The 23,155-nt window shown below is 42.1% G+C and overlaps 1 protein-coding gene across 3 annotated transcripts in view; it reads left to right on the top strand.

Annotated features, from left to right (window-relative positions):
* The window catches only part of LOC140493827 (protein kinase C-binding protein NELL1-like), a 980,593-nt gene that overhangs the window by 189,506 nt on the left and 767,932 nt on the right, over window positions 1-23,155 (top strand). For all 3 annotated transcript variants that reach the window (XM_072592758.1, XM_072592757.1, XM_072592756.1), the window contains exons 8-9: window positions 6,143-6,271; window positions 9,047-9,149. In XM_072592758.1, the coding sequence (XP_072448859.1) occupies window positions 6,143-6,271; window positions 9,047-9,149 (232 nt within the window). The remainder of the gene's footprint in view (window positions 1-6,142; window positions 6,272-9,046; window positions 9,150-23,155) is intronic.

Here is a 23,155-nt window from a genome sequence, read left to right as displayed (position 1 = left end):
TGTGGAATGCACTGCCGACAATGGTAGTAGAGTCAGGTACATTAGAGATATTTAAGTGACTCTTGGATAGGCATATGGATGATAGTAAAATGTAAGGTATGTCAGTTAAATTGATCTTAGAGTAGGATAAAAGTTTGGCAAAGCATTAAGGGCTGAAGGGCCTGTCTTGTGCTCTACTGTTCTATGTTCTATGTTCTATAACAGAGAAGTTGAATAAGAGCACTTGGAGAACTTGGACATAGTCCTTAGGGATTTATCACAGGCAGACATATTCCTCAGAAGGGAAAAATGTGTGTTGTAGGCTCCCCAAGTGACCTGCTTCGGCTATAGAGTTGTCAAGACCGGGCTACACCTGTTGGAAGATAAAATGAGGGTGATGAAAGGTCCCCTGGCTCCCATGTCTCTACCGGAGCTTAGGCCTTTCCTTAGCCTGGTGAATTATTATAGAAAGTTCACACAATGTGGCCTCCATCCTGGCACCTTTGCATCAACTCCTAAAAATTATATATTTATACCTTATTAGTATTAGAACCTACTGCTGAATTTGGCCTGGAGCTTTGGGCAGCAGTACCTTATCTTCAAGTAGACCTCATAAGGGTTTGTGGTCTGTTATTATCATAAATATACATCCATAAATGTATTGGTGGAACTTCCTGACTCCAAATATGACTGGAAAAATGAGGGCAATCAAAGGAGCCCACACTTTAACTTCCAACATATGTAACCTAGTCTTGTCGATTCTGTAGTTCAATTAGGTCACTTTGGATGCCTGGAACACATGTTTTTCCCAATCAGGCTGATGACCTTTGTCATCCTTAACTGGTCATAACTCCAAAAATCAATCAGCAGCTTGTAGTGATTGTAATGAGGTCAGCCAGGTGGACCTCATAGAATATGAGTTCCCTGATTGGGCCAGGTTGACAGCCCTAATCAGGGAGCCCTGGCTGACAGATATAAACAGAATTGTCAGAGGTTCTGTTCACTCTGTGAGCTGGTTGTGAGGAAGCTGAATCAGTGTTAAGGACTCTCCATGTGTAAATAAAGAATGACTTGATAATAGGATAGTGGTCTCTGTGGGGTTATTTCATTGTGAATAGTGCTAAACATGGTGCAATCATCAGCAAATATCCCCACTTCTAATCTTATGATGGAGGGTAAATCTCACTATGGATGTATCTCTGGTGGCAGTCTGTCTGCAAAATTCCTCCCTCATGTTTTGAAGAAAACAACAGTGTAAACACAACTTTTAATGAGTTTCATTAACTGGCTTTTTAGAAGTATAGCAATTCATTCCACAAGGAAAAATAAAGTAAAATAAAAAAAAATACAGACATTACAAATACAAAATCTGATTGAACCTCTGAAAGAGTGATTGAAAGAGCTTGTCGATGTTGTGTTTGCTAAGCAAGCTGTGTCGACAAAGATGCCAAGGATGCCACCTGGTCAGTGATTTGACCACATGCAGGTACACGAATAGACTCCAGAACATTTTACACCTTCATTTTTATTTTGACTTCATAAATAACTACTCTTGGCCATGTAGTGTATATTCAGTGAATCTCCACAGAGAGAAATCTATCATTTTAAATTAACATTCAGGGGTAAAAATTGTGTGCACGAAATATATCTGCATTTTAGTTGAGTAGATATTGTTCATTACAAATGACTTTTTTGTTTATTAAAGAAACTCATTTGATCTTTTAATTCTAATATAGAGAAGGCATGTAATTGCCCATATTGGGGCTTGGGTAAACCTTTTATTTAATGTTACAACATTCCTCCATCTTAGTCATAACGCTGCGGTGAAAAAACACAAGTATTGATGATTTCCTAGATTTACTTCTTATTTTCACCACCACACTTCCTTCCTCCACTAAATGCTATCTCACGCCCATCCGCCTCTCCAGTTTGGCTGCCTATTGGCAGTTGTTTCTGTTTGATTCCTCCCAAATGATTTCAATACCGTTCCATGTGCCAATAATGGAAGGAGGACAGGTATGAGAAGTGTCCATCTGTTGGTCTTTGCAGGCTAAATGAGACAGGGGTGGGATTCTGGATCAGTGGTGCTGGAAGAGCACAGCAGTTCAGGCAGCATCCAAAGAGCAGTAAAATCGACGTTTCGGGCAAAAGCCCTTCATCAGGAATACAGGCAGACAGCCTGAATCATGGAGAGATAAGTGAGAGGAGTGTGGGGGTGGGGAGAAAATAGCATAGAGTACACTAGGTGAGTGGGAGAGGGGATGAAGGTGATAGGTCGGGGGTGGGGGGAGGGTGGAGTGGATAGGTGGAAAAGAAGATAGGCAGGTAGGACAAGTCATGGGGACAGTTACTGAGCTGGAAGTTTGGAACTAGGGTGAGGTGGGGGAAGGGGAAATGAGGAAACTGTTGAAGTCCACATTGATGCCCTGGGGTTGAAGTGTTCTGAGGCGGAAGATCAAGCGTTCTTCCTCCAGGCGTCTGGTGGTGAGGGAGCAGTGGTGAAGGAGGCCCAGGAACTCCATGTCCTCGGCAGAGTGGAAGGGGGAGTTGAAATGTTGGGCCACAGGGCTGTGTGGTGGATTGGTGCGGGTGTCCCGGAGATGTTCCCTAAAGCGCTCTGCTAGGAGGCGTCCAGTCTCCCCAATGTAGAGGAGACCACATCGGGAGCAACGGATACAATAAATGATATTAGTGGATGTGCAGGTAAAACTTTGTTGGATGTGGAAGGCTCCTTTAGGGCCTTGGATGGAGGTGAGGGAGAAGGTGTGGGCGCAGGTTTTGCAGTTCCTGCGGTGGCAGGGGAAGGTGCCAGGATGGGAGGGTGGGTTGTAGGGGGGGTGTAGACCTGACCAGGTAGACACGGAGGGAAAAGTCTTTGCGGAAGGCAGAAAGGGGTGAGGAGGGAAATATATCCCTGGTGGTGGGGTCTTTTTGGAGGTGGCAGAAATGTCGGCGGATGATTTGGTTTATGTGAAGGTTGGTAGGGTGAAAGGTGAGCAGGGGGCGTTCTGTCCTTGTTACAGTTGGAGGGGTGAGGTCTGAGGGCGGAGGTGCAGGATATGGACGAGATGCATTGGAGGGCATGTTTAACCACGTGGGAAGGGAAATTGTAGTCTCTAAAGAAGGAGGCCATCTGGTGTGTTCTGTGGTGGAACTGGTCCTCCTGGGAGCAGATATGGCGGAGGCGGAGGAATTGGGAATATGGGATGGCATTTTTGCAGGAGGTAGGTTGGGAAGAGGTGTAATCCAGGTAGCTGTGGGAGTCAGTGGGTTTGTAAAAAATGTCGGTATCAAGTCGGTCATCATTAATGGAAATGGAGAGGTCTAGGAAGGGGAGGGAGGTGTCAGAGATGGTCCAGGTAAATTTAAGGTCAGGGTGGAATGTGTTGGTGAAGTTGATGAATTGAACAGCCTGTTTAATTACTGATGTCGAATCCAAGTGTACAGTCTGCTGGGCTGTGACTTGTACTTGGAGAAAGAGCAGTGTGGAGGAATTGGAATGATATGTGAATTTCCGAGGATTACATTATGAGTGAATTTTCACCCACCGACAGGGCGTGCAGTGGAATTTAGAAGCTTAAGGCGCTACCTGATTGAGGTTTTCACATTCTGAAAGGGAATACAGAGGCTCATTTTATTTTATTTCCACTTGCTGGGGAGTCTAGTACAAAGGGGCATTGTCTAAAAATTACATTCCAACCCTTCAGCGAGGAAATTAGGGGCTGGGTTTTATTTATGATGGCTGATCCCACTTTACCATGGGAGAGGCCCCATGTCAATCTTAAGGTGGTGTAGACCACCCTCGCCCCCACAGAGAGGAAAGAGTTGTGTTACTGCTGTCAGATTGATAAATAAGCTCCTTAATGAGCCCATTGTCGCCCATCATTGCTGTGTTCATGATCATTTATTAGTATCTTGTGGGAATATTAAGGGCCATGCCATCAACATGGAAAGAGACCCTTCGGTCCAACCGGTCCATGCCGAACATAATCCCAAACTAAACTTGTCCCACCTGCCTGCCCCTCGCCCATATCCCTCCAAACCCTTCCTATTCATGTATCCATCCAAATGATTTTTTAAAATATTGAATTGTACCCATGTCCACAACTTCCTCAGGAAGCTCATTCCAAGCACTAATTACCCTCTGTGTAAAAAACATTGCCCCTCATGTCTTTTTTAAATAACTCTTCTCTCACCTCAAAAATGTGTCCCCTAGTTTTGAAATCCTCCAAACTAAGGAAAAGACAACTACCATTAACTCTGTCTATACCCCTCATTATTCTCTAAACTTCTATAACATTGCCTCTCAACCTCCTTCGCTCCAGTGAAAAGAAAGTCCAAGCCTTTTCGGCCTTTGTTAATAACTCAAATGTTGCATACCCGGCAACATCCTGGTAAAACTCTTCTGAACACTCTCCAGCTGAATAATATCCTTCCTATAACTCATTCCCAAGTCTCAGCAAGATTTACCAGGCTAGCCCGCGATCACCAGGGTGCTGTTTGTTGTCAGGTAGTCTGGTTGAGGTCCTGCATTGGGAATTAGGTGACCATTATAAGCAATTTTTCTGCTTTTGCGGTTGGTGCCCACTCATGGGGCCCCCATCAGGATCTCAGTGATCTTGTTGGTGGGGTGGGGTCTCGAACACTCTGTTTCATTGGGCCTCCCCTCTAAAGAACTGAAGACAAATTCCTGTCAGATCTCTGATCAGTTATTGAGACCCCTCCCCACTCTGGCACATGAAGATCCCAGCCCATCAAACACATCTGCTCACAGAGAAGTTGATGTTTGAAGTCTCTCCTGCAAATGACAACTGATGCCAGATGACTGGTAAATCTTTACATCTGAAGTTAACGGATGTTTGCAACCCAGTTGTGTTTACATGGGGAAAAGGCTGGGGAGTTCTATTGTTGACCAGCTGTAACTTCACTGATTTGAAAATATTTAAAAGCCTCCTTCCTTTTCTATGTTATCAGTGTGGGCCTCGTCGGACATTAGTCTCTAACGTGAAAAAGAGAGAGTTCAGAAACAAGCCGGGCTCAATTAAACTTGAAATATTGCAGATACTGGAAATTTCAAATAAAAACAGGAAGTGCCGGGGGATTCTCAGCCGGTCTGGCAGCATTTGTGGGGAGCCAACACAAGCAACATGAGCTGGAGCAGGCCATTCAGCCTCTTAAGCCTGCTCATTGGTTGATATAATCATGGCTGATTGCATCTCAACCTCATCACTATTTTCCTGCTCACTCTTCATAACCCTTTAATCTATAGCTCATCTGAAATATATCTATCTGCTCCTTCAATGTCCCAGCATCCACCACACTCTTGGGGGAGCGAATTTCACAGCTTCACGACCCTTTGAGAGAAGCCAATCTTCCTCACCTCTGCTTTGAATCTGCCATCCATTTATCTCATTCTAAATTGCCCCACAAGGAGTAACGCCCACTCTATTCTAATTTGTCAATCCCTCTTAGAATCTTATGTACAGGTATAAGATCCTTCATTCTCAGGACCAGCTGTTTTTTGGAATTCGGAATTTTTTGGTTTTCAGAATAAATGACAGTTTAGTGGTGAAATTTTTAAAAATCTTACCCGGAGAAGCAGACTTCTAAGTAAGAACATGCTTGGCCATGCCTCTCCTCATCGCACCTGAGTGACACACATCGAGTGGGTGTTGACCTGGGGGCATTCACGGAGAAACTCCAGGCCTATCGGTGTTTGGCCACTCACCCCCCACGTCGCATCTGAGTGACACGCTTTGAGCGGGTGTCAACCTGGGGGCATTCATGGAGAAACTCCAGGCCTATTGGTGCTTGGCCACGCCCTGGCTCACATTGCATCTGAGTGACATGTATCAAGTGGGTATCGACTTGGGTTAACAGTTTGCTCACCAAACAACCTTGTTAACGAAAAAAAACTTCACAAAAAATCATCGGATTTTGGAGCTTTTCGGTTTTTGGATATTCAGATAAAGGGTCTTCTACCTGTATTTCAATTAGATACTTCGAAAACTTGCCAGATTGAACAGCGGACAGGGAAACAGAGTGAATGTTTTGAGTCTGATATGACGCTTCTTCAGCACATCTCAAAGCTCAATGCCTGATTCTGAACTGCAGACTCTATGGAGTGTATGTTTGACCTCACTGCTAACCTCTCTCATTACAGTTAAACTACGCGGAGGCCAGGCTGAGTGAGCTAGAGAGCTGTTACTGTGAGAAGACGTGTCAGGTGAACGGGGAGGTGTACCGCAGCATGGAATCCTGGGTTGAGAAGTGCAAAAACTGCACCTGCAAGGTGTGTCCGGAGCTCAGCATGGCTGAAAGTGCCTGTGGTCTTCAATGCTTTTCCTTTTCGTACTCTTCACAGGGGGGGTTGAAGGAAAATATTTGGACAGAATGCAGCTGTGGGGAAGGGGATTGGATTTTAACACAATGCAGTTTTCCAGAGACACGTGCCCCGGGAAACTAATTTCCAATCTCCATAAGACATTGGACCAGGAGTCGGCCATTCAGCCCATCCAGCCTGGTCTGCTATTTCAGTCAGAACATGGCTAATCTGATAACTCTCAACTCCACATTCTTACTTTTTTTCCTAATAACCCATGATTCCCTGGGAAGCAATAGAAATGTTTGGTCACTTCAGTACACTTTCCGAAATGTAGGGAGGTGTGAAACAGCTGCTGGCTGTCATACTGCACGTTCACTATTGCAATTGCTTTTTATTTGATTAAAAACTTATCAGGGTCGGATTTGAGCTCATGTCCTAAAATTTGACTAGGGTTCTGGATGACTAGTCCAGTGACCCAGTGACATTACAATTACACGACACGACACCAACTCCCCCTCCCCCCCCCCCCACCAAGACTCCAGACCCACAGCATTGTGGCTGACTCCTAACCATCCTCTGAAATGTTCTAGCAAGTCACTCCATTCAAGGGTAGCTAAGGATGGGTAACAATATCACGTTCACCAATGTTGCCCACATCCATGAAGGCGTAAGGAAAGAAAATGAGCCAGAGGTGAATCAGAGGTGGGTCGAACCTTGCGTTTGAACTGTATCCCATGATGAAACATGCAATAGCAGGCTTTGCAACAGAAGTGAAAATGATTTATTCTCTTGGATGGTGTTAAGGCATTAACTAGGATAGGACGTATTGGTCTATTGGCCATCATATTAGCAATGTTGAAGCTGCTCCATTCCAGTTCAGTTCTGCATTGGGTAACAAGTGTCAATCTGAGAAATTGGCAATTTATTGAACTGGCATTGAATAGTCAGGCACATGCTGCACCTGTCCACTAGCATTGGTGATGGTGGTTACTGATGTGCAGAGAACCAGCAGATGGTAATATCTGCATATATTTGGATCAGATATATAGATAAACAGAAGTTTATTTATTCATTCAGACAATGTGGGCATTGCTGGCTGAGCCAACATTTATTGCCCATCTGTAATTGCCCTTGAGAAGGTGGTAATGAGCTGGTCTCAGTGAGAACTTCACTCAGGGTTCGAATGTTAAAGGTCCCTGCAGTTGTCATTTTTGCTATCATCTTTGGAAAGAAAATAAATGTTGTTTATATTTCTTATGTCGCATTAATAAAATCTTGGTTTGTTCTCTGCCACTGGGACATGGAACACAATACTAATCCATTTCCAGTGTACAGATCCATCAGAATGGCAGGACTGTGGTTCTCTGATCCTGAAACATTGGAGCTGAATAAATGTTTAATTGTGGTTAAATTGCTGCCCTCTGCTTGGTGTGTGTAGATTGAGCACTGTGCTTTATCTAGGTTCCAGCAAATACCGTTTCCTTTCTTTTCCCTGGATTCCCTGCGTTCCTGTGGCTGTGCTTTCTCCTCTGGTAATGAAAAGATACTGTAATCCAGCCCCATGTCCCCCATAACCCTGCACTTCCACACATCAATTTGGCGTTGAGCCAATGTCCTGTAGTTTGATTGTGGGTGTCCCGCGATCCAGGTGTGGAATGTGACTGTCACGAAGGCGACGTTTGCAGTGTATGCAGCACCGAAGCCCACTCTTTCCCCTAAGTTGGTGTTGTTCCTCTGGTTTCCTGTCAACATGATGTCAGGGAAACTGACATCCGATTTCATGGTTTCTGATCTTTTCACTTACCTCCTGGCACCTGAAGCGACCAGTTTGTTTTGTTTGAAATCTGTAGTGTTCAGGGCCCAATCCAATCAGCAGTTTGTGAAAATGTACAAACTGTGCAACCTGCCAAAACTATTGAAACTAAATGAGAAAAAAATTATTGGAGAGAAAATGCTAATATCCATTTGATGCAGATAAAACTCACAAAAGTTCGACATATAAGTAATGTTTTAGTGTGCTCTAATACCCAGTGTCACTAACTGCTCAGTGCAAGCATTGAAAATCAGGCTGCCAATCTGATAACCCTGAACACATATCTTCAAAATCTGTGTTAGCTGTAAATTTTTGAGGAATGTAAACATTTTAAAAGGTTTTGAAAACATACTTAACTGAGACACATGGTTTGCCTAAAATGTTTCGAACATGATTATGGAGTTAGTGCTTGAACAGCCTCCGAACTGATACGGTTTCCAGAACTAGGATAGCTGCCTCTATCCATTTTGTTTTCCCTTTGGAAATTTTCTCTGTCGTACTCCCCCTCCCCCCCCCCCTCCTTTTTTAAACTTTTCCCAAAGGTGTGACTGTCTCATTGGAATTATTGCAGTGCGTGCCTTGATTTAGAGACCATCAATGATGTCCGTATTGAAATGTGGAGAGTTCAGCAAGTAACCTGACCATTTTAGCAGAATGGGAATAGCTAAAGGAAAGGGATACAAATATCACTCTGAATCTATTCATCTGCAATGCCCTTCTGTGGTCGGATAGATCAGGCTAAATTATCAAGAGGTTGTTTGCAGATTTTGCAACACTTTCCCTCCATAGATCAGTCAATCCAGGGACACATTGGTAAAAACACTGAGTCCATTTGGTCTGTTAAATACCACTGATCATCAGATAAACTTGCATGAGCCCTTCAGAAGCAAAAGCTGGTTACTGATCCTTGTTTTTTTTCTCTCATTCAGAATGGAGCCATTGAGTGCAGACAAGTTACATGTCCCCATTTAAACTGCCCACCAGATTTTCGGCCAGTGTACAGAGTGGGCAAATGTTGCAAAGAATGTCGACGTAAGTAAGGAACTTGACATTTTGCAGTGGTTCACACTTTCAATTACGCACAAGTCTTTCATTATCATACTGCTCTGTTACTGTTTATAGAAGAGAACCAAGTAATAAAGCTATTTTGTGGGAACAGTCATAAGTTCGATGATTATTCACTGTTTAAAGCCTCCATTTTGTAAACACGATCATTTTGGGGCAAGACACTGAGATGCCCAATCAAGTTATTGTCTTGTTTCTGTGTCCTGTTTTGTTTTCTTGTACATTCCTTAGCTGCAGAGTTTTCACATCATAGACTTAAACAAGATTGCTTTTAAGGCCAGATAGTTTCTGAAATGATGTTTGGCCACTTCCAGTATATCTGCTGCCTCATGAATATGCAACTAGTTTGGTTGCATCCCTTTTTTTTGGTATTATTACATTTACAGATGATGGGGGAACATATATATTTGTGAGATGGAAATCGTATCTCACAAAATTGACTGAGTATTTTGAGGAAGGAAGTGAAAGGATTGATGAGGCACAGTGGTGGATGTTGTTTACTTGGATTTTAGTCAAGTCTTTGACAAAGTTCTGCATAGTAGACTATTGAGTAAAGTTTGACCACATGGGATTCAGGGAGAAATGCCAATTGGATATAAAATTGGCTTCATGGTAGGAGATAAAGGGCAGTGTTGGAGGCTTGTTTTTCTGACTGGAGGCCTGTGACCAGCGGTGTTTCATAGGGACCAATACTGGGTCCACTTTTACTTATCATTTATATAAACGATTTGGGTGAGAATTCAGGAGACATGATTAGTAACTTTGCAGATGAAATCAAAATTAGTGGTATAGTAGACAGTGAAGAAGGTTATCGAAAATTACAAAGAGATCTTGATCAATTGGGTCAATGGGCTGAGGAGTGGTAGATGGAGTTTAATTTGGAGAAATGTGAGGTATTGTAACAAGGCTTATGCAATTAATAGTAGGGCCCTGGGCAGTGTTGTTGAACAGACACATAAGGGTTCAGGTACATAATTCTTTCAAATTTGCGTCACAGGTAGACAGGGTGGTTAAGAAGGCTTCCCTTCATTTCTTAGACCTTTGAGTATAAGAGGTTGGAAATCATATTAAAGTTGTACAGGATGTTGGTGAGGCTTCTTCCAGGTTACTGTGTGCAGTTCTTGTTACCTTGCCATAGAAAGGATATTCTTACATTAGAGAGGGTTCAGAAAACATTGACCAGGATGTTGCCAGGATGGAGGGTTTTGGTTATAAGGAGAGGCTGGATAGGCTGAGACGTTGTTCACTGGAGTGTAGGAGGTTGAGAGGTGACCTTATAGAAGTTGATAAAATCATGAAGGGCATTGATAAGGGGAGTAGTAAGTGTCTTTTCCCAAAGGTGGGGAAGATCAAAATCTTATGGTCAGCATTTTTAAGGTGAGCAGGGAAAGATTTACAAACGACATGAGTGGCAACTTTTTTGCACAGAAAGTGGTTCATGTGTGAAATGAACCTCCAGATGAAGTGATGGATGCTGGTAGAGTTACAACATTAAAAAGACATTTGGATAAGTACATGAATAGGAAATGTTCAGTGGCATATGGGCCAAATGCAGGCAGGGAGGGCGAGTTTGGTTTGGGAACATGGTTGGCGTGAACTAGTTGGACTAAAAGATCTGTTTCCATGCTGTATGACCCTGACACAATGACTAGAAATCTTCATGGACATGCTGAGGGGTATAGCCTAAAATTAAATTGACAGACAAGAAATTAAACAGTGGAACAATTGGCAAGTGGAAATAGTGGCGCTGTGGAATTGAAGAGATAATTAACACAGGATAACATGGGGAACAATATTAAAAGCAAACAGGGGAGGGTTTATTTGGATGACATTTGTTGATGTAAGGTAGTTGAGCTTGCTCCCTGGGGAACTTTTCATTTGATTGGGTCAATGTGTACAGAAAGGGTTAAGAGTACCACAACAAAAACAGACATCGCTGGAAGAACTCAGCAGGTCTGGCAGCATCTGTGAAGAGAAATTAGAGTTAACGTGCCAGATCTGATCACCAGGTCCAAAACATTAATTCTGTTTTCTCTCTCACAGATGCTGCCAGACCTGCTGAGCTTTTTCCAGCAACTTCTGTTTTTGTTCCTGATTTACAGCATCTGCAATTCTGTTGGTTTTGAAGAGAACTGTAGATTTGCAGTTTAAAATGAGCAAAATAACTCTTCTCTTTATGCTGTTATTAAAAAAAACATATCACGAAATGAAAACTGATAATGTTGAGGTGAACAACTATCCCAACAAAATGAGTGAACAGTTGTGACACACTCTGATTATGTGTGTGGGCACAGTTCCCAGATCAGTGCATCAGAGAGTCTCTCTGTTCTCGTCAGTGACCTTATTTCGAGGGTTGAAGTAGCTGAACTGACAGATGATAGTGGTCATCTTGCTATGAACTTTGGTCTAATTTGGTAAATAAAAATGATCTTAATTGGATCAACAGGAAATGTAAGGGGAAATTAGGGTGAGGGGAACCAAAGTAATTGAAGCTTGTCAGTGAAAGGGTGAGGATAGCAATTGGTCTGTGCATCAGGCATTATGGAAGCAGATCAAAAACAAAGCATTGAAACAGAATTAGAAAAGGCCACTGCAGCAGATGCAAAATGCGGGGCCAAAAATGAAATAACTTTCCAATTTTGCACATCAAAAGCTTGCCAGGAAGGAAGTTAAAGCCTTTGGGGGATACCATGGAGTTAAATAAGATGTTAGGTAACAAGTGTTTGAAAAATTGATTTCTAGTCTGGGAGAATGCTGACAATGTGTTGTCCAGCTTCCAACGTATGTTATTAATTTTCCTAGGATTTTGACATTAGTGAGGCAGAGATGGACTGAAGAGAGTGAATAATAATGTGTTCTTCTGGACAGTCAATGCAGTTCAGAGGAAGCCAGATGAATACATCACAGCCCCTCAGAATTATTATGGTGCAGAAGGAAGGCAGTGGACCCATCATGCATGTTCATACCTGAAGGTGAAAGGACGACATACAAGGGTACACTGCTGGGCTGAGGTGATGTTGAGTGGGAGTTGGCTTGTGGAGAGGGTGGTACGGTGACTCAGTGGTTAGCACTGTTACCTCATAGTGCCAGGGACCGAATTTCGATTCCAGCCTCAGGTGACTGTCTGTATGGAGTTTGCATACTCTCCTCGTGTCTGCGTGGGTTTCCTCTGGGTGCTGTGGTTTTCACCCACAATCCAAAGATGTGTTGGCAAGGTGAATTGGCCATGCTAAAATTGCGAGGAGAAAGTGAGGACTGCAGATACTGGAGATTCCTGAAGAAGGGCTGATGCCCGAAACGTCGATGCTCCTGTTCCTTGGATGCTGCCTGACCTGCTGAGCTTTTCCAGCAACACATTTTCAGCTCATGCTAAAATTGCCCATAGTGTTCAGGTAGGTACATTAGTTAGGGATAAAATGTAGATTAATAGGGGAATGGGTCTGGGTAGGATACTTTTGGGACGGCCGATGTGGACTTACTGGGCTGAAGGGCCTGTTTCCACGCTGTGGGGATTCTACAATACACCAACTACATGACCCGAGAGCTGTTGTTACTATGCTATAAATTGTGTGTAAATGAACTGTATTTTAAGAAGCAAGAGAATGGATTGTAATGTGTTATTTTCAGCAAGTGTACGAAACCCAGAAAAGGATTTAATGGACTGGCATTGACCAAATATGTCCTCAAGTTGTGAAAGGGTGCCAAAGGCTTCAAAGCAATGAACTACCGACAGGCTAATCTCAGCAGTCAGAAAGGCAGCAGAGAGTGGGAGAAATGGAGTTGGAGAAGCAGAGACAAAAGTCGTACACTATATTGGACCTGGTGTTTGAAAGGCATTTGATAAAATCATACATGGGAAAGGACATCGGTAAAAGAAGAATATCAGAACAGGAGGAGGCCATTCATTCTCATTGAACCTGTTGTGCCAATTGATTAGATAATAGCTGATGAGTTCCTCCATCCCATTTAATAACCTGTACTCCATATCTCTTGACAGTATACATTTCTACAGAACGTATCTGTAACATGTACATCTGTGTGGTTAGGGGAAGAATGGTGGGGGTTTATTACCTCTCGAGGGAAGGAAGCAGAGGAAAATTACATGCTGAATTAGGGAGACAACATCACTGATGTCCTTTCGGGATCCTTACATTGCCTGTGCTCCACGTGACTCAAGACCCACAACACTGTAATTGACTCTTAATTGCCCTCTGCTGGCCCAACCAATGACGCTCACATCCCATGAACAAATTAGTTCCCATAATGAGATTCCTTCAGTATCTACTCCCAATTAACCCTGAGATTTGGTAGCTAGTTTGGCATGTTAATGTCCTGCATGTAAACAAGTTATTGACTGAGAAGCTGAACCTGACAAAAAGTAGCTCATTGGAGCTCACGGTTTGCAAGTGAACGTCAGATAAGTATAGCTGGTTCTGATTTAACGTGATAGCTCCATTCTTGTGTGACGTCAACTTATAAGAAAATCATGCAATAGCTTTGCTATTTAAACCAATGGGGTCGGAATCGTGTTACAATGAATACAGTTAAGGAAAGCTTGTATTCTACAAGTAACAGTCTAAATTGTCCCATCGCATTGAAAAAACATACGTTATAGCAGAACTGACTGTAACATAAAACACAAACATTTCTGGAATCAAGTGGGAAGTTGAAAGAGTCTTCCTGGTGCTTCTTAAGATTTGCTGCTGAGAATATTGAAACACACAATAAGCAGTAACAAGGACAGCAACTAGACCACTGGGCTCTCTTACCAAATCAGCTGAGTTCATATCTTCAGGATCCATGTATAGCATCATACAGTACAGATGACCCTTCAGCTCATCAATTCATTAACTACACTAATCCCATTTTCCCACAGTTGGCCTGTAGTCAAAGACATTTGGACATGAGCTTGGACAGGAGCATGGATAAGGAAAGGTTTGGAAGGACCTGGGCCAAACGCAGGCAGATGGGACTAGTTCAGTTCAGAAAACTTGGTCAATATGGACGAGTTGGGCTGAAGGGTCTATTTTCCATGCTGTATGATTCTATGACTCTTGAAAGTTATGAATCTTCAAGTGCTCATCCAAGTACTTTTTAAAGTTTGTGAAGTTTCCTGCTTCATTTCTTCTCCCAGGCAGTGCACCCAGATCCGCACCAGCCCCTTTGGGTGAAAACATTGTTCCAAACTGTCCCGTAAGTCTCCTCCATTTCACTGACAAATTATACCCCCTTGTGATTAGCCATCAACTAAGGGGAACAGCTGCTTTCTGTCCAACCCGTCCATGTTCCTCATAATATTATACACCTCAGTCAGGTCCCCCTCAAGCTTCTCTGCTTCAAAGTGTACAAAGAGATAGTGAGAATTGCAGATGCTGGAAAAGTCAGAGTCGAGAAAGTGTGGTGCTAGGAAAAGCACAACAGGTCAGGCAGCATCTGAGGAGCAAGAGAGTCAATGTTTTGGGCATCATCTGAAGAAAGGTTGTGCATGAAATGGCAATGGCTGTGCTTTTTTTCAGCACCACACTTCAAAGGAAACAACCCAAGCTGATCCAGCCTCTCCTTATCGATACACCAGGCTATATCTTGTACCCCGTCTAATGTAGTCACATGGTGCAGTGACCAGCTGTGGCCTAACCAAAATTCTGTACAGCTCCACCATGCCCTCCCTGCTATTATAATGCATGCCCTCACCGATAAAGGCAAACATCCTATATGCCGCCTTAATTATTCTATTAACCTGTCCTGCTACCTTCAGGAATCTATGGATGAGCACCCCAAGATCCCTCTGTCTCTCTGAGCTTCCTGTTGTTGTGCCATTCGTTGAGTACTCTCTTGTCTTATTACTTCTTCTAATGTGTATTACCTCACATTTATCACGGTTAATTTCCATCTGCCATTGATCTGCCCTTCTGACCAATCCATCTATATCCTTCAGTGACCTAACACCTTCGTTCTCACTGTGAACCACCTAGTCAATCTTTGTACACTGTTCGCTGCTTAATTGGTTTTCAAGGGGAGCATCTGGGGCTGAATTGTTCTAGTCTGCTAGGAAGTGGGAATCTTTATTGGCATTGCCTTAATCTGGTTACACATCTGAAACCACTGACTGGCTGCAATTAATGGCTGTTTACTTCCCAGCGGGTATTGTGCCAATGGGAAGACGTCTTGCTACTTGGGGAAAGTGCCAACTGAGCCCTGGCCCTGGCTTTGCCCCAAAATATACCAACATTTTGACAATGCCTTGCTGTCATGGGCAAGAACAGATTCCCTCAAAATATATTAAGAAGGCAGCCTAGACCCTTACATTTTCTTATTTTAAAGATAAACGTGAGGTGTTGTTTTCCAGATGCAATTCGACTGGTCTAACCACTTGACATTAAGAAAAACACAATTTAGTCAAACCCTATGGTTAAAATACAATGAAAGAAAGAAGAATTTAGAATAACGTGACTATATTGTAAAATTTAATAGAATAATAAGTATAGTAACCATTACTAATTAACTCTTCCAATATAGTAACATCCCATAAACACCCCCTGACAGAAAGGCAAATTCAGAAATCAGATTTTCTCACATGCAACCCAATAGCAGAGACAGAGAAAACAAAAGTGAAGTGAAAACTCTGAGTCATAGCCAGGAAACATTTAGTGCAGCTTCCAACTCTTTTGAACTCCAACAGCAACTGCTTAAACCTAACATTTAAAATAATCTAAAAAATATCACTAGAAATCCTGGTCTGTGAGATGTGGCCACACCCAGTCAGGCTGCTTCCATTGTTCCAACTTTAAAGAAAACCTCAAGGCCTTAGAAGTTGTTTATTTTCTCATAGACTGCTCGGTACCTGTCCCCAAGTCTCTATGTCTTAGAAAAAAGCACAAAATGACCATTTCAAGCCACAGCCTCGTCCCAACCCTCATTTGCCCTCAACAACAGCTCTTGTTTGGCATCAGTGTCACCAATGCTATTGAGTCTAAGAGCCCTCTGATTGGGCCAACAACTCCAGAGGCAGTTTGCCATCCTCAGTGACGTACCAGCCTCTTTATTGCTTGCTGGCAGCAGTAATGCTGGCCCAGGTTGCTGTCCGCTGCTGAACCAGAATCACCTCTCATTTTTGTTCCCTGCCATTGTTCTCCCAGGTGACCTGACATGAGAGAACCACTGATCATCAATTTCCTTCTGGTTCACTAGCTTCCTTTCGGGATGGAAACTGCCATCCTCACCTGGTCTGAAAAATACATGAGTAGGAAAGTTTTGGACGGATATGGGCCAAATGCACTTCGCTGAGATTGGTGTGGTTTGAGAACATGGTTGGCAAGGGTTAGTTGGACTGCTGTATGACTCTATGATCCATAGTAATGTGGTTGACTCTTTAACTGCTCTCTGGGCAATAAATTCTGACCTAGCCAGAGACCATCCTCACACCGTGAATAAATTTTTAAAAATCAATACTTCTCCTCACTGGTATGAAGGAAAGTATGCCAGGGTGATCAGTGATAAACTGAATGAGTTCATCTCTCTTCGAAGGTCATATCTTGGAGGTAATATTATAGACTTAAAGTAAGATTCTGGGACAGAGAAGAAACAACTGAAGTAATTCAATTGACTACGTCCAGACAGAAGGAGAAAAATGTATTGATTCAAGTAGTGAATTGCAAATTTAGGACAGTGTCAAGAAAAATAGAAATTAAGAGCAAGAGTAGGCTCTTTGTCCCTTAGATACTGTTCTACAATTTAATCATGACTGATCATCCAACCCTGAACCCTTTCCTGCTTTCTCCCCATATCCTTTGGACCCTTCAACCCTATCCCTACGACCTCCTTGAGAGCATTCAATGTTTTGGCCTCAAGAGGTACTTTATTTAGATGGCATTGAACAACTGTAGGGTGGCATGGTGGCTCAGTGGTTAGCACTGCTGCCTCACAGTGCCAGGGGCCTGGGTTCAATTCCACTCTTGGGCTGCTGTCTGCATGGAGTTTGTATGTTCTCTCTTGGTGCTCAGGTTTCCTCCCACTGTCCATAGATATGCAGGTTAAGTGAATTGGCCATGCTAAATTATCCATGGTGTTCAGGGATGTGTGTATTAACCACAAGCAATGCAGTTATAGGGATAGAGTAGGAGACCATGTCAAGGTGAGATGCTATTTGGAGGGTTGGTGTGGACTTGCTGGGCTGAATGACCTGTTTCCACACTGTAGGGATTCCAAGGAACTGGAGTAGGCTTTTAGACTGGATTGTTTAAGCCAAACATATTCAATTAAGCAGCTGGAATAGAAGGTGAGAGGATTGGTATTCAGATTGTGAGGGAGCAGATTTATCAAAATCTTACCTTGTTTAGCACAAGTTCCCACAAAAATGGAGACAACACCACTGAATTTTCATGATGTATTTTCATCTGGCTCTTCCGACGTGAACAGGAGTAAAATCTTCAAATTTATGAGGAATTGGCTACCTCTTGTTTACCATCAGAAAAATGATATTGCTGATGCCAATCTGTGTAAGTCCCTATAGAAAAAATATCGCTCAAAGTAATCCATTTACCTTGAAGGCAGTTTTACATTAAGTGCTACCAAGGGTTGTAACACTGACCTGTTTCCCCACTGAGCAGTTATGAATTGATACACAATCCAGGATTGAAAATAAACATAAAACATTTTATTCCATGCCAAAAAAAAATATTTTAAATGTAAATGTAAGAAATCACTGTGCTGGGAGAAATGCACATATTGGTAGTGGCTATTGTCTAAACCTTATTACTGAGCTGACTGCATACATGTATAATACACGTTTCTGTTGTGTTTCAAATATTATCTACAGCTTGAGTTTCAAGTTTATACACAGAGTAATGAATTTGCAAATTTACCTCTCAGAGGGAAAGGAAAAATACTGTTTTTTTTTTGGCTTTATCAGCTTAATCTTTATCATCCTGTTGCAAATTTTTAATGTGATACAGTGATGGTGGTGGAATAAGTCTTGGTGGCTGTTGTGATGTCACATAAATAGCAGCAATATCTCAGTTGATGTGTAGGTGTGAGAGTATCAAGGCTGATGTGAACAAGTCTGATTGTGCTTGTGCTTGATTTCAAATAACCTTCTCATTTAAAATGTCTATAAAGTGTAAGCTTGACTCAATGATAACAACCTTGCACCAATTCAGCCCAAGTCCAGCTGCAGTACTTGAGAATATAATCTAAACTGACACTTTAATGAAACACTGAGTGTTATATATTTTATATCTCAGAGAAATCTTGCACCAGTTTCTGTGATTGTAGGAATTGTAGTTGTAAGAGATGTTCTATTTTGCTCATACCTAGCTTCTAGCAAGTTCAGAGGATTGTATAATTTTCTTTCAGTCTACCTCCCAGGTGTATTTATTCATTTGTGGGATGTGGGCATTGCTGGCTGGGTGTGTATTACCCATCCCTAATTGTCTCTTGAGAAGGTAGTGTTGAGCTGCCTTCTTGAACCACTGCAGTTCATTTGCTGTAGGTTGACCCATAATGGCACAGACCCCTTCAATGAATGTGGGGAAAAGGTGCTGTAGGTTGGTCTACCTCCCATTAGGGAGGGAATTCCAGGATTTTGACCCAGCAACAGTGAAGGAACGGTGGTATATTTCCAAGTCAAGATGATGAGTTGCTTGGAGGGGAACTTGCATGGGGTGGTGTTCCCATATATCTGCTGCTGTTGCCCTTCTAGATGGAACTGGTCATGGGTTTGGAAGGTATTGCCTGTAGATCTTTGGTGAATTTCTGCAGTGCATCTTGTAGCTAATGCACACTGCTGCTACTGAGCGTCAGTGGTGGAGAGTTTGAATGCATGTACATGTGGTGCTAATCAAGTGGGCTGCTTTGTCCTGGATGGTGTCAAGCTCCTTGAGTGGTGTTGGGGCTCCACTCATCCAGGCATTTAGATTAGATTAGATTAGATTACTTACAGTGTGGAAACAGGCCCTTCGGCCCAACAAGTCCACACCGACCCGCCGAAGCGTATACCACCCAAACCCATACTCCTACATTTACCCCTTCACCTAACACTATGGGCAATTTTAGCATGGCCAATTCACCTAACCTGCACATTTTTTGGATTGTGGGAGGAAAGCGGAGCACCCGGAGGAAACCCACGCATGTGGGGAGTATTCCATCACACTCCTGACTTGTGCCTTGTAGAAGATGGACAGTCTTTGAGAAGTCAGGAGGTGTGTTATTCATTGCAGTATTCATGCCTCTGACAGACTCCTATAGTCACTGTGTTTAAACTCATCAAGCAGAGTGAGCATCAGTGGTAAATGGTCTCACATACTCAAACACAGAACAGTGAACGCTCTACTGAGGACATATATTGTCTTCTCATAGTTGCTGACTTTGTGACAGCCAGTCACTCAGGGTGGTTTAGGTCTAATGAGATTGTGATAGATTGCAAACCATTATTTGAAGATATATTATTCTTGTGTTTTATCCACATTTTATGCTTCAATGAATATTATCAGAAAGGCACCTTGCTACATTCAAATTAGTCACCACACTTGCCTGTGTAACAAGAATAATTCATTAATTGTGAATCATTTGACTGTGTCACAAAGAAATCATAGTCAATACTTAAATATAAGTTCTCCTTTTTGTCATATTTTTCCAATACAATCTTTCTCTTTTTCTCTCTCCCTTCAGTCCTGTGGTTTTTATATATGGCCATCATGCTAACTATCCAATAGCCTCTTTCATATTATAAATTGGTAACACTGCTTGCTCTGATTTGAGAAACACTGTCAGCTGACTCCAGTTCAAGGTTGATATCAAATCTATTTCAATATTCTGCCTGATTCACCTTTTTCCCACATTCATTTAAGAAGTCTGTGCCAGTGCGAGATTATAACTTCAAAAATCTCAAGGTATTCATCTCAAATTGCAGTCTTGTCATTTAAAAAAAATATCATTTGGGGATTTGGGCACAACTGGCAAGGTCAGCATTTATTACCCATCCCTGATTGCCCAGAGGGCAGTTGGGAATGGACCACATTGTTCACATGTAGACCGGACCAGATAAGAAGAACAGATTTCCTTCCCTATTGGGCATTAATGAACCAGGTGGGTTTTTAAACACAATCAACATGGTCACCATTAAACTAGCCTTTTAATTCCAGATTTTTATTGAATTTGACTTCTTACCATATGTCATGGTGGGATTCAACAAGCACAGACCTGAAGGCTGTGAGGTTACACCACAGTCCTGAGGTGTAACCATTCTCTGGTGGCATGAGTTTTACAACCTAAACAGAAATTGTTGGAGAAACTCAACAAATCTGCCTGCAAGTGTTGAGAGAGAAACAGAGTTAATGTTTCAAGTCGAGTGACCTTATATCAGAACACCTGAGTTCTGAAGAAGAGTCATTTGGACTCAAAATGTCAATTCTCTTTTCTCTCTCCATAGGTTCTGACAGACCTGCTGAGTTTCTCCAGCAATTTCTGTCAATGTTTCAGATTTCAAATATCCTCAGTTACTTATTTTATATTATTATGGCATTAGTTTTATATTGCTCAAGCAAAGAGGCAACACATATATCATGGTCTAAATGGTCTCTGTCTTGGCTGTGAATGCAGATATTGACCAGTTGGCATCTTGGTGAGTGGACATATTGCCCTCATCAACCTTGCTGCTGGTGGCAGCGTATATGGCTATAGGTGATGGTGACATTACAGCCTCCTGCCTGAAACCCTCACAGATGCAGATCAGGAGGGAGAACTTAACTTGATGAAATGTTATTAAAATACCTTCCTTCTCCTTATTTTCTCTTTCCTTAATTTTTCAAATCTTCCTTCAAACCCATTCTATTGCTTTCCATTTGTTGTTAATGACTTATTGAATGAGCCTCATAAATGTGGCTTTTTTAACAGTATGTAATATTTTGGCTTTCTGCCTGTTATTTATCATCATCTAATTTGAAGGGGGAAGCCAGATTTTAACACAAGTGATTTTTGAAAGCCTCATGATTAGATAATCTTTTTGTTCAGTTGTGTGACCAAGGGGTGGGGATAGTAATCTGGTTCAGAATGATGCAGACCAGGAAAGCACCAAGCTTCTGCTGAACTCAGTCTCTGTTGGGTGAGCTGATTTTTGTAGGCTGCAAAAATGGTTCCAAGGTATTTTTCAGTCAGTCAAGGAGGTTGAGGGACCTTGATGTGATTTTTTTTTAAATTGTGAACTAGCAACCTATAATCATTCAGTATATTTTCTCTATCATGGGTGGTAGCGGGATGATTATTTGCACTTGATATAGTCAGAGAGATGTACAGTAGGGAAACAGACCCATCAGTTCAACTCCACCATGCCAACCAGATATCCTAAATCGATCTAATCCCATTTGCCAGTATTTGGCCCAAATCCCTCTAAACCCTTCATATTCATCTACCTATCCAGATACCTTTTAAAAGTTGTAATTGTACTAACCTTCACTACTTCCTCTGGCAACTCATTCCAGACATGCACTGTGCTCTAGTGAAACAGTTGCCCTTTTGGTCTCTTTTAAATCTTTCTCCTCTCACCTTCAATATATGCCCTCTGGTTTCGGGTACCCCTACCCTGGGGAAAATACCTTAACTGTTCAGGGTCATATTCAGAAGTTGGATGTGATTGCAGCAGACGTTAAATGTCTAATGACAGGAATACTCTCTAACAGAGAGAAATCTGAGGAATAAATCTACACAATGCAGCTTCTAGTCTTTGTCTTCCTATATATCTCAAACATCACAGAGATTCAATGATAGCAAAAGAAGGGTGACACAGTGGATCAGTGGTTAGCACTGTTGTCTCACAGCATCAGGGATCTGGGTTCAATTCCAACCTTGGTCAGACTGTCTGTGTGGCATTTACATGTTCTCCCTGTGTTTGCATGGGTTTCCTCTGGATGCTCTGGTTTCCATCCACAAATGTGCAGGTTAGGTGAATTGTTCATGCTGTACAGGGGTGTGGAGGCTAGATGCATCAGTCAGGGGTAAATGTGGGACAGTAGGTTCTAAGTGGGTTACTCTTCAATGGTTGGTATGGGCTTGTTTCCACACTGTAGGATTCTCTAAAAAAAAGATCAATTGGTTTTTATTCCCTTTCTTGGTTGTGTCTGCTGTGCCATTTTATTCAATTTAAAAATTGCATAATTATTACATTCTAAGTGCAATCACTCTTAGAAAAATAAATGCAGTATAATGTACTGAATGCAGATTAAATCCATTGTAATTTACCCACTGGTGTGAAACCATTGTATTTTTCTGTAATGAAGCTAGTATTTTCTGGATATATACTGCAACCAGTTTAATGAAGCTGTAATTTTCAGTGTGGTCTCTATATTCGATAGGCTGCTAAGTTTAGATAAAGCTGACTATTGATGTGGGGGTGGGTAGAACTTGAAGGAACATTCTAAGACTCTTTGTCACCAAACTGGCTGCTTCAACAAACAAATCCATTGGAGACTTTTATACAAGAGTTGCACCATCAATTTTGTAATTTACTTTGAAAATTCATTCCTTTATTTGTAACTTCATAGCAGAATTATAAAACAAGGTTCACAACTGTATTTGCCAAGTGGTGGTCCACTTTGAGTGGAATCTGTTGCTTGGGTCATGTGTAGGTATCGTGCAGTCTAGCCGCACAAAGGTGGCTATACCCTTGTGCAAAAGCTAATAATGCTTGCTATTTAGGATTCTGCAAAAATAACAACAATTCCTGCCCTTCTACTTAACTAAAATGGACAAAAGAAAAGATACTGCGCGTGTTGGAGATCTGAAATTAAAAAAAAACAAAACCAGGAAGTGCTGGAGAAATGGAGCAGGTCTGGTAGCTCCTCATTTCTACAGCTTTGCATTCCACTGAGTGGACTGTGAAGCAGCCCCTGAATAAGGGATGGTTTCACATTAATGTCTTTCATTAGCATACCTGCTGAGTTATTGTTTGGACAGTTTTGTAAGGGAAAAGCCAAAATATTGTT

Source organism: Chiloscyllium punctatum, chromosome 22 (genome assembly GCF_047496795.1).
Source record: "Chiloscyllium punctatum isolate Juve2018m chromosome 22, sChiPun1.3, whole genome shotgun sequence".
Lineage (NCBI taxonomy): Eukaryota > Metazoa > Chordata > Chondrichthyes > Orectolobiformes > Hemiscylliidae > Chiloscyllium > Chiloscyllium punctatum.
The sequence above is the reverse complement of the archived record's forward strand: the minus strand, read 5'-3'. Positions and strand labels throughout refer to the sequence as shown.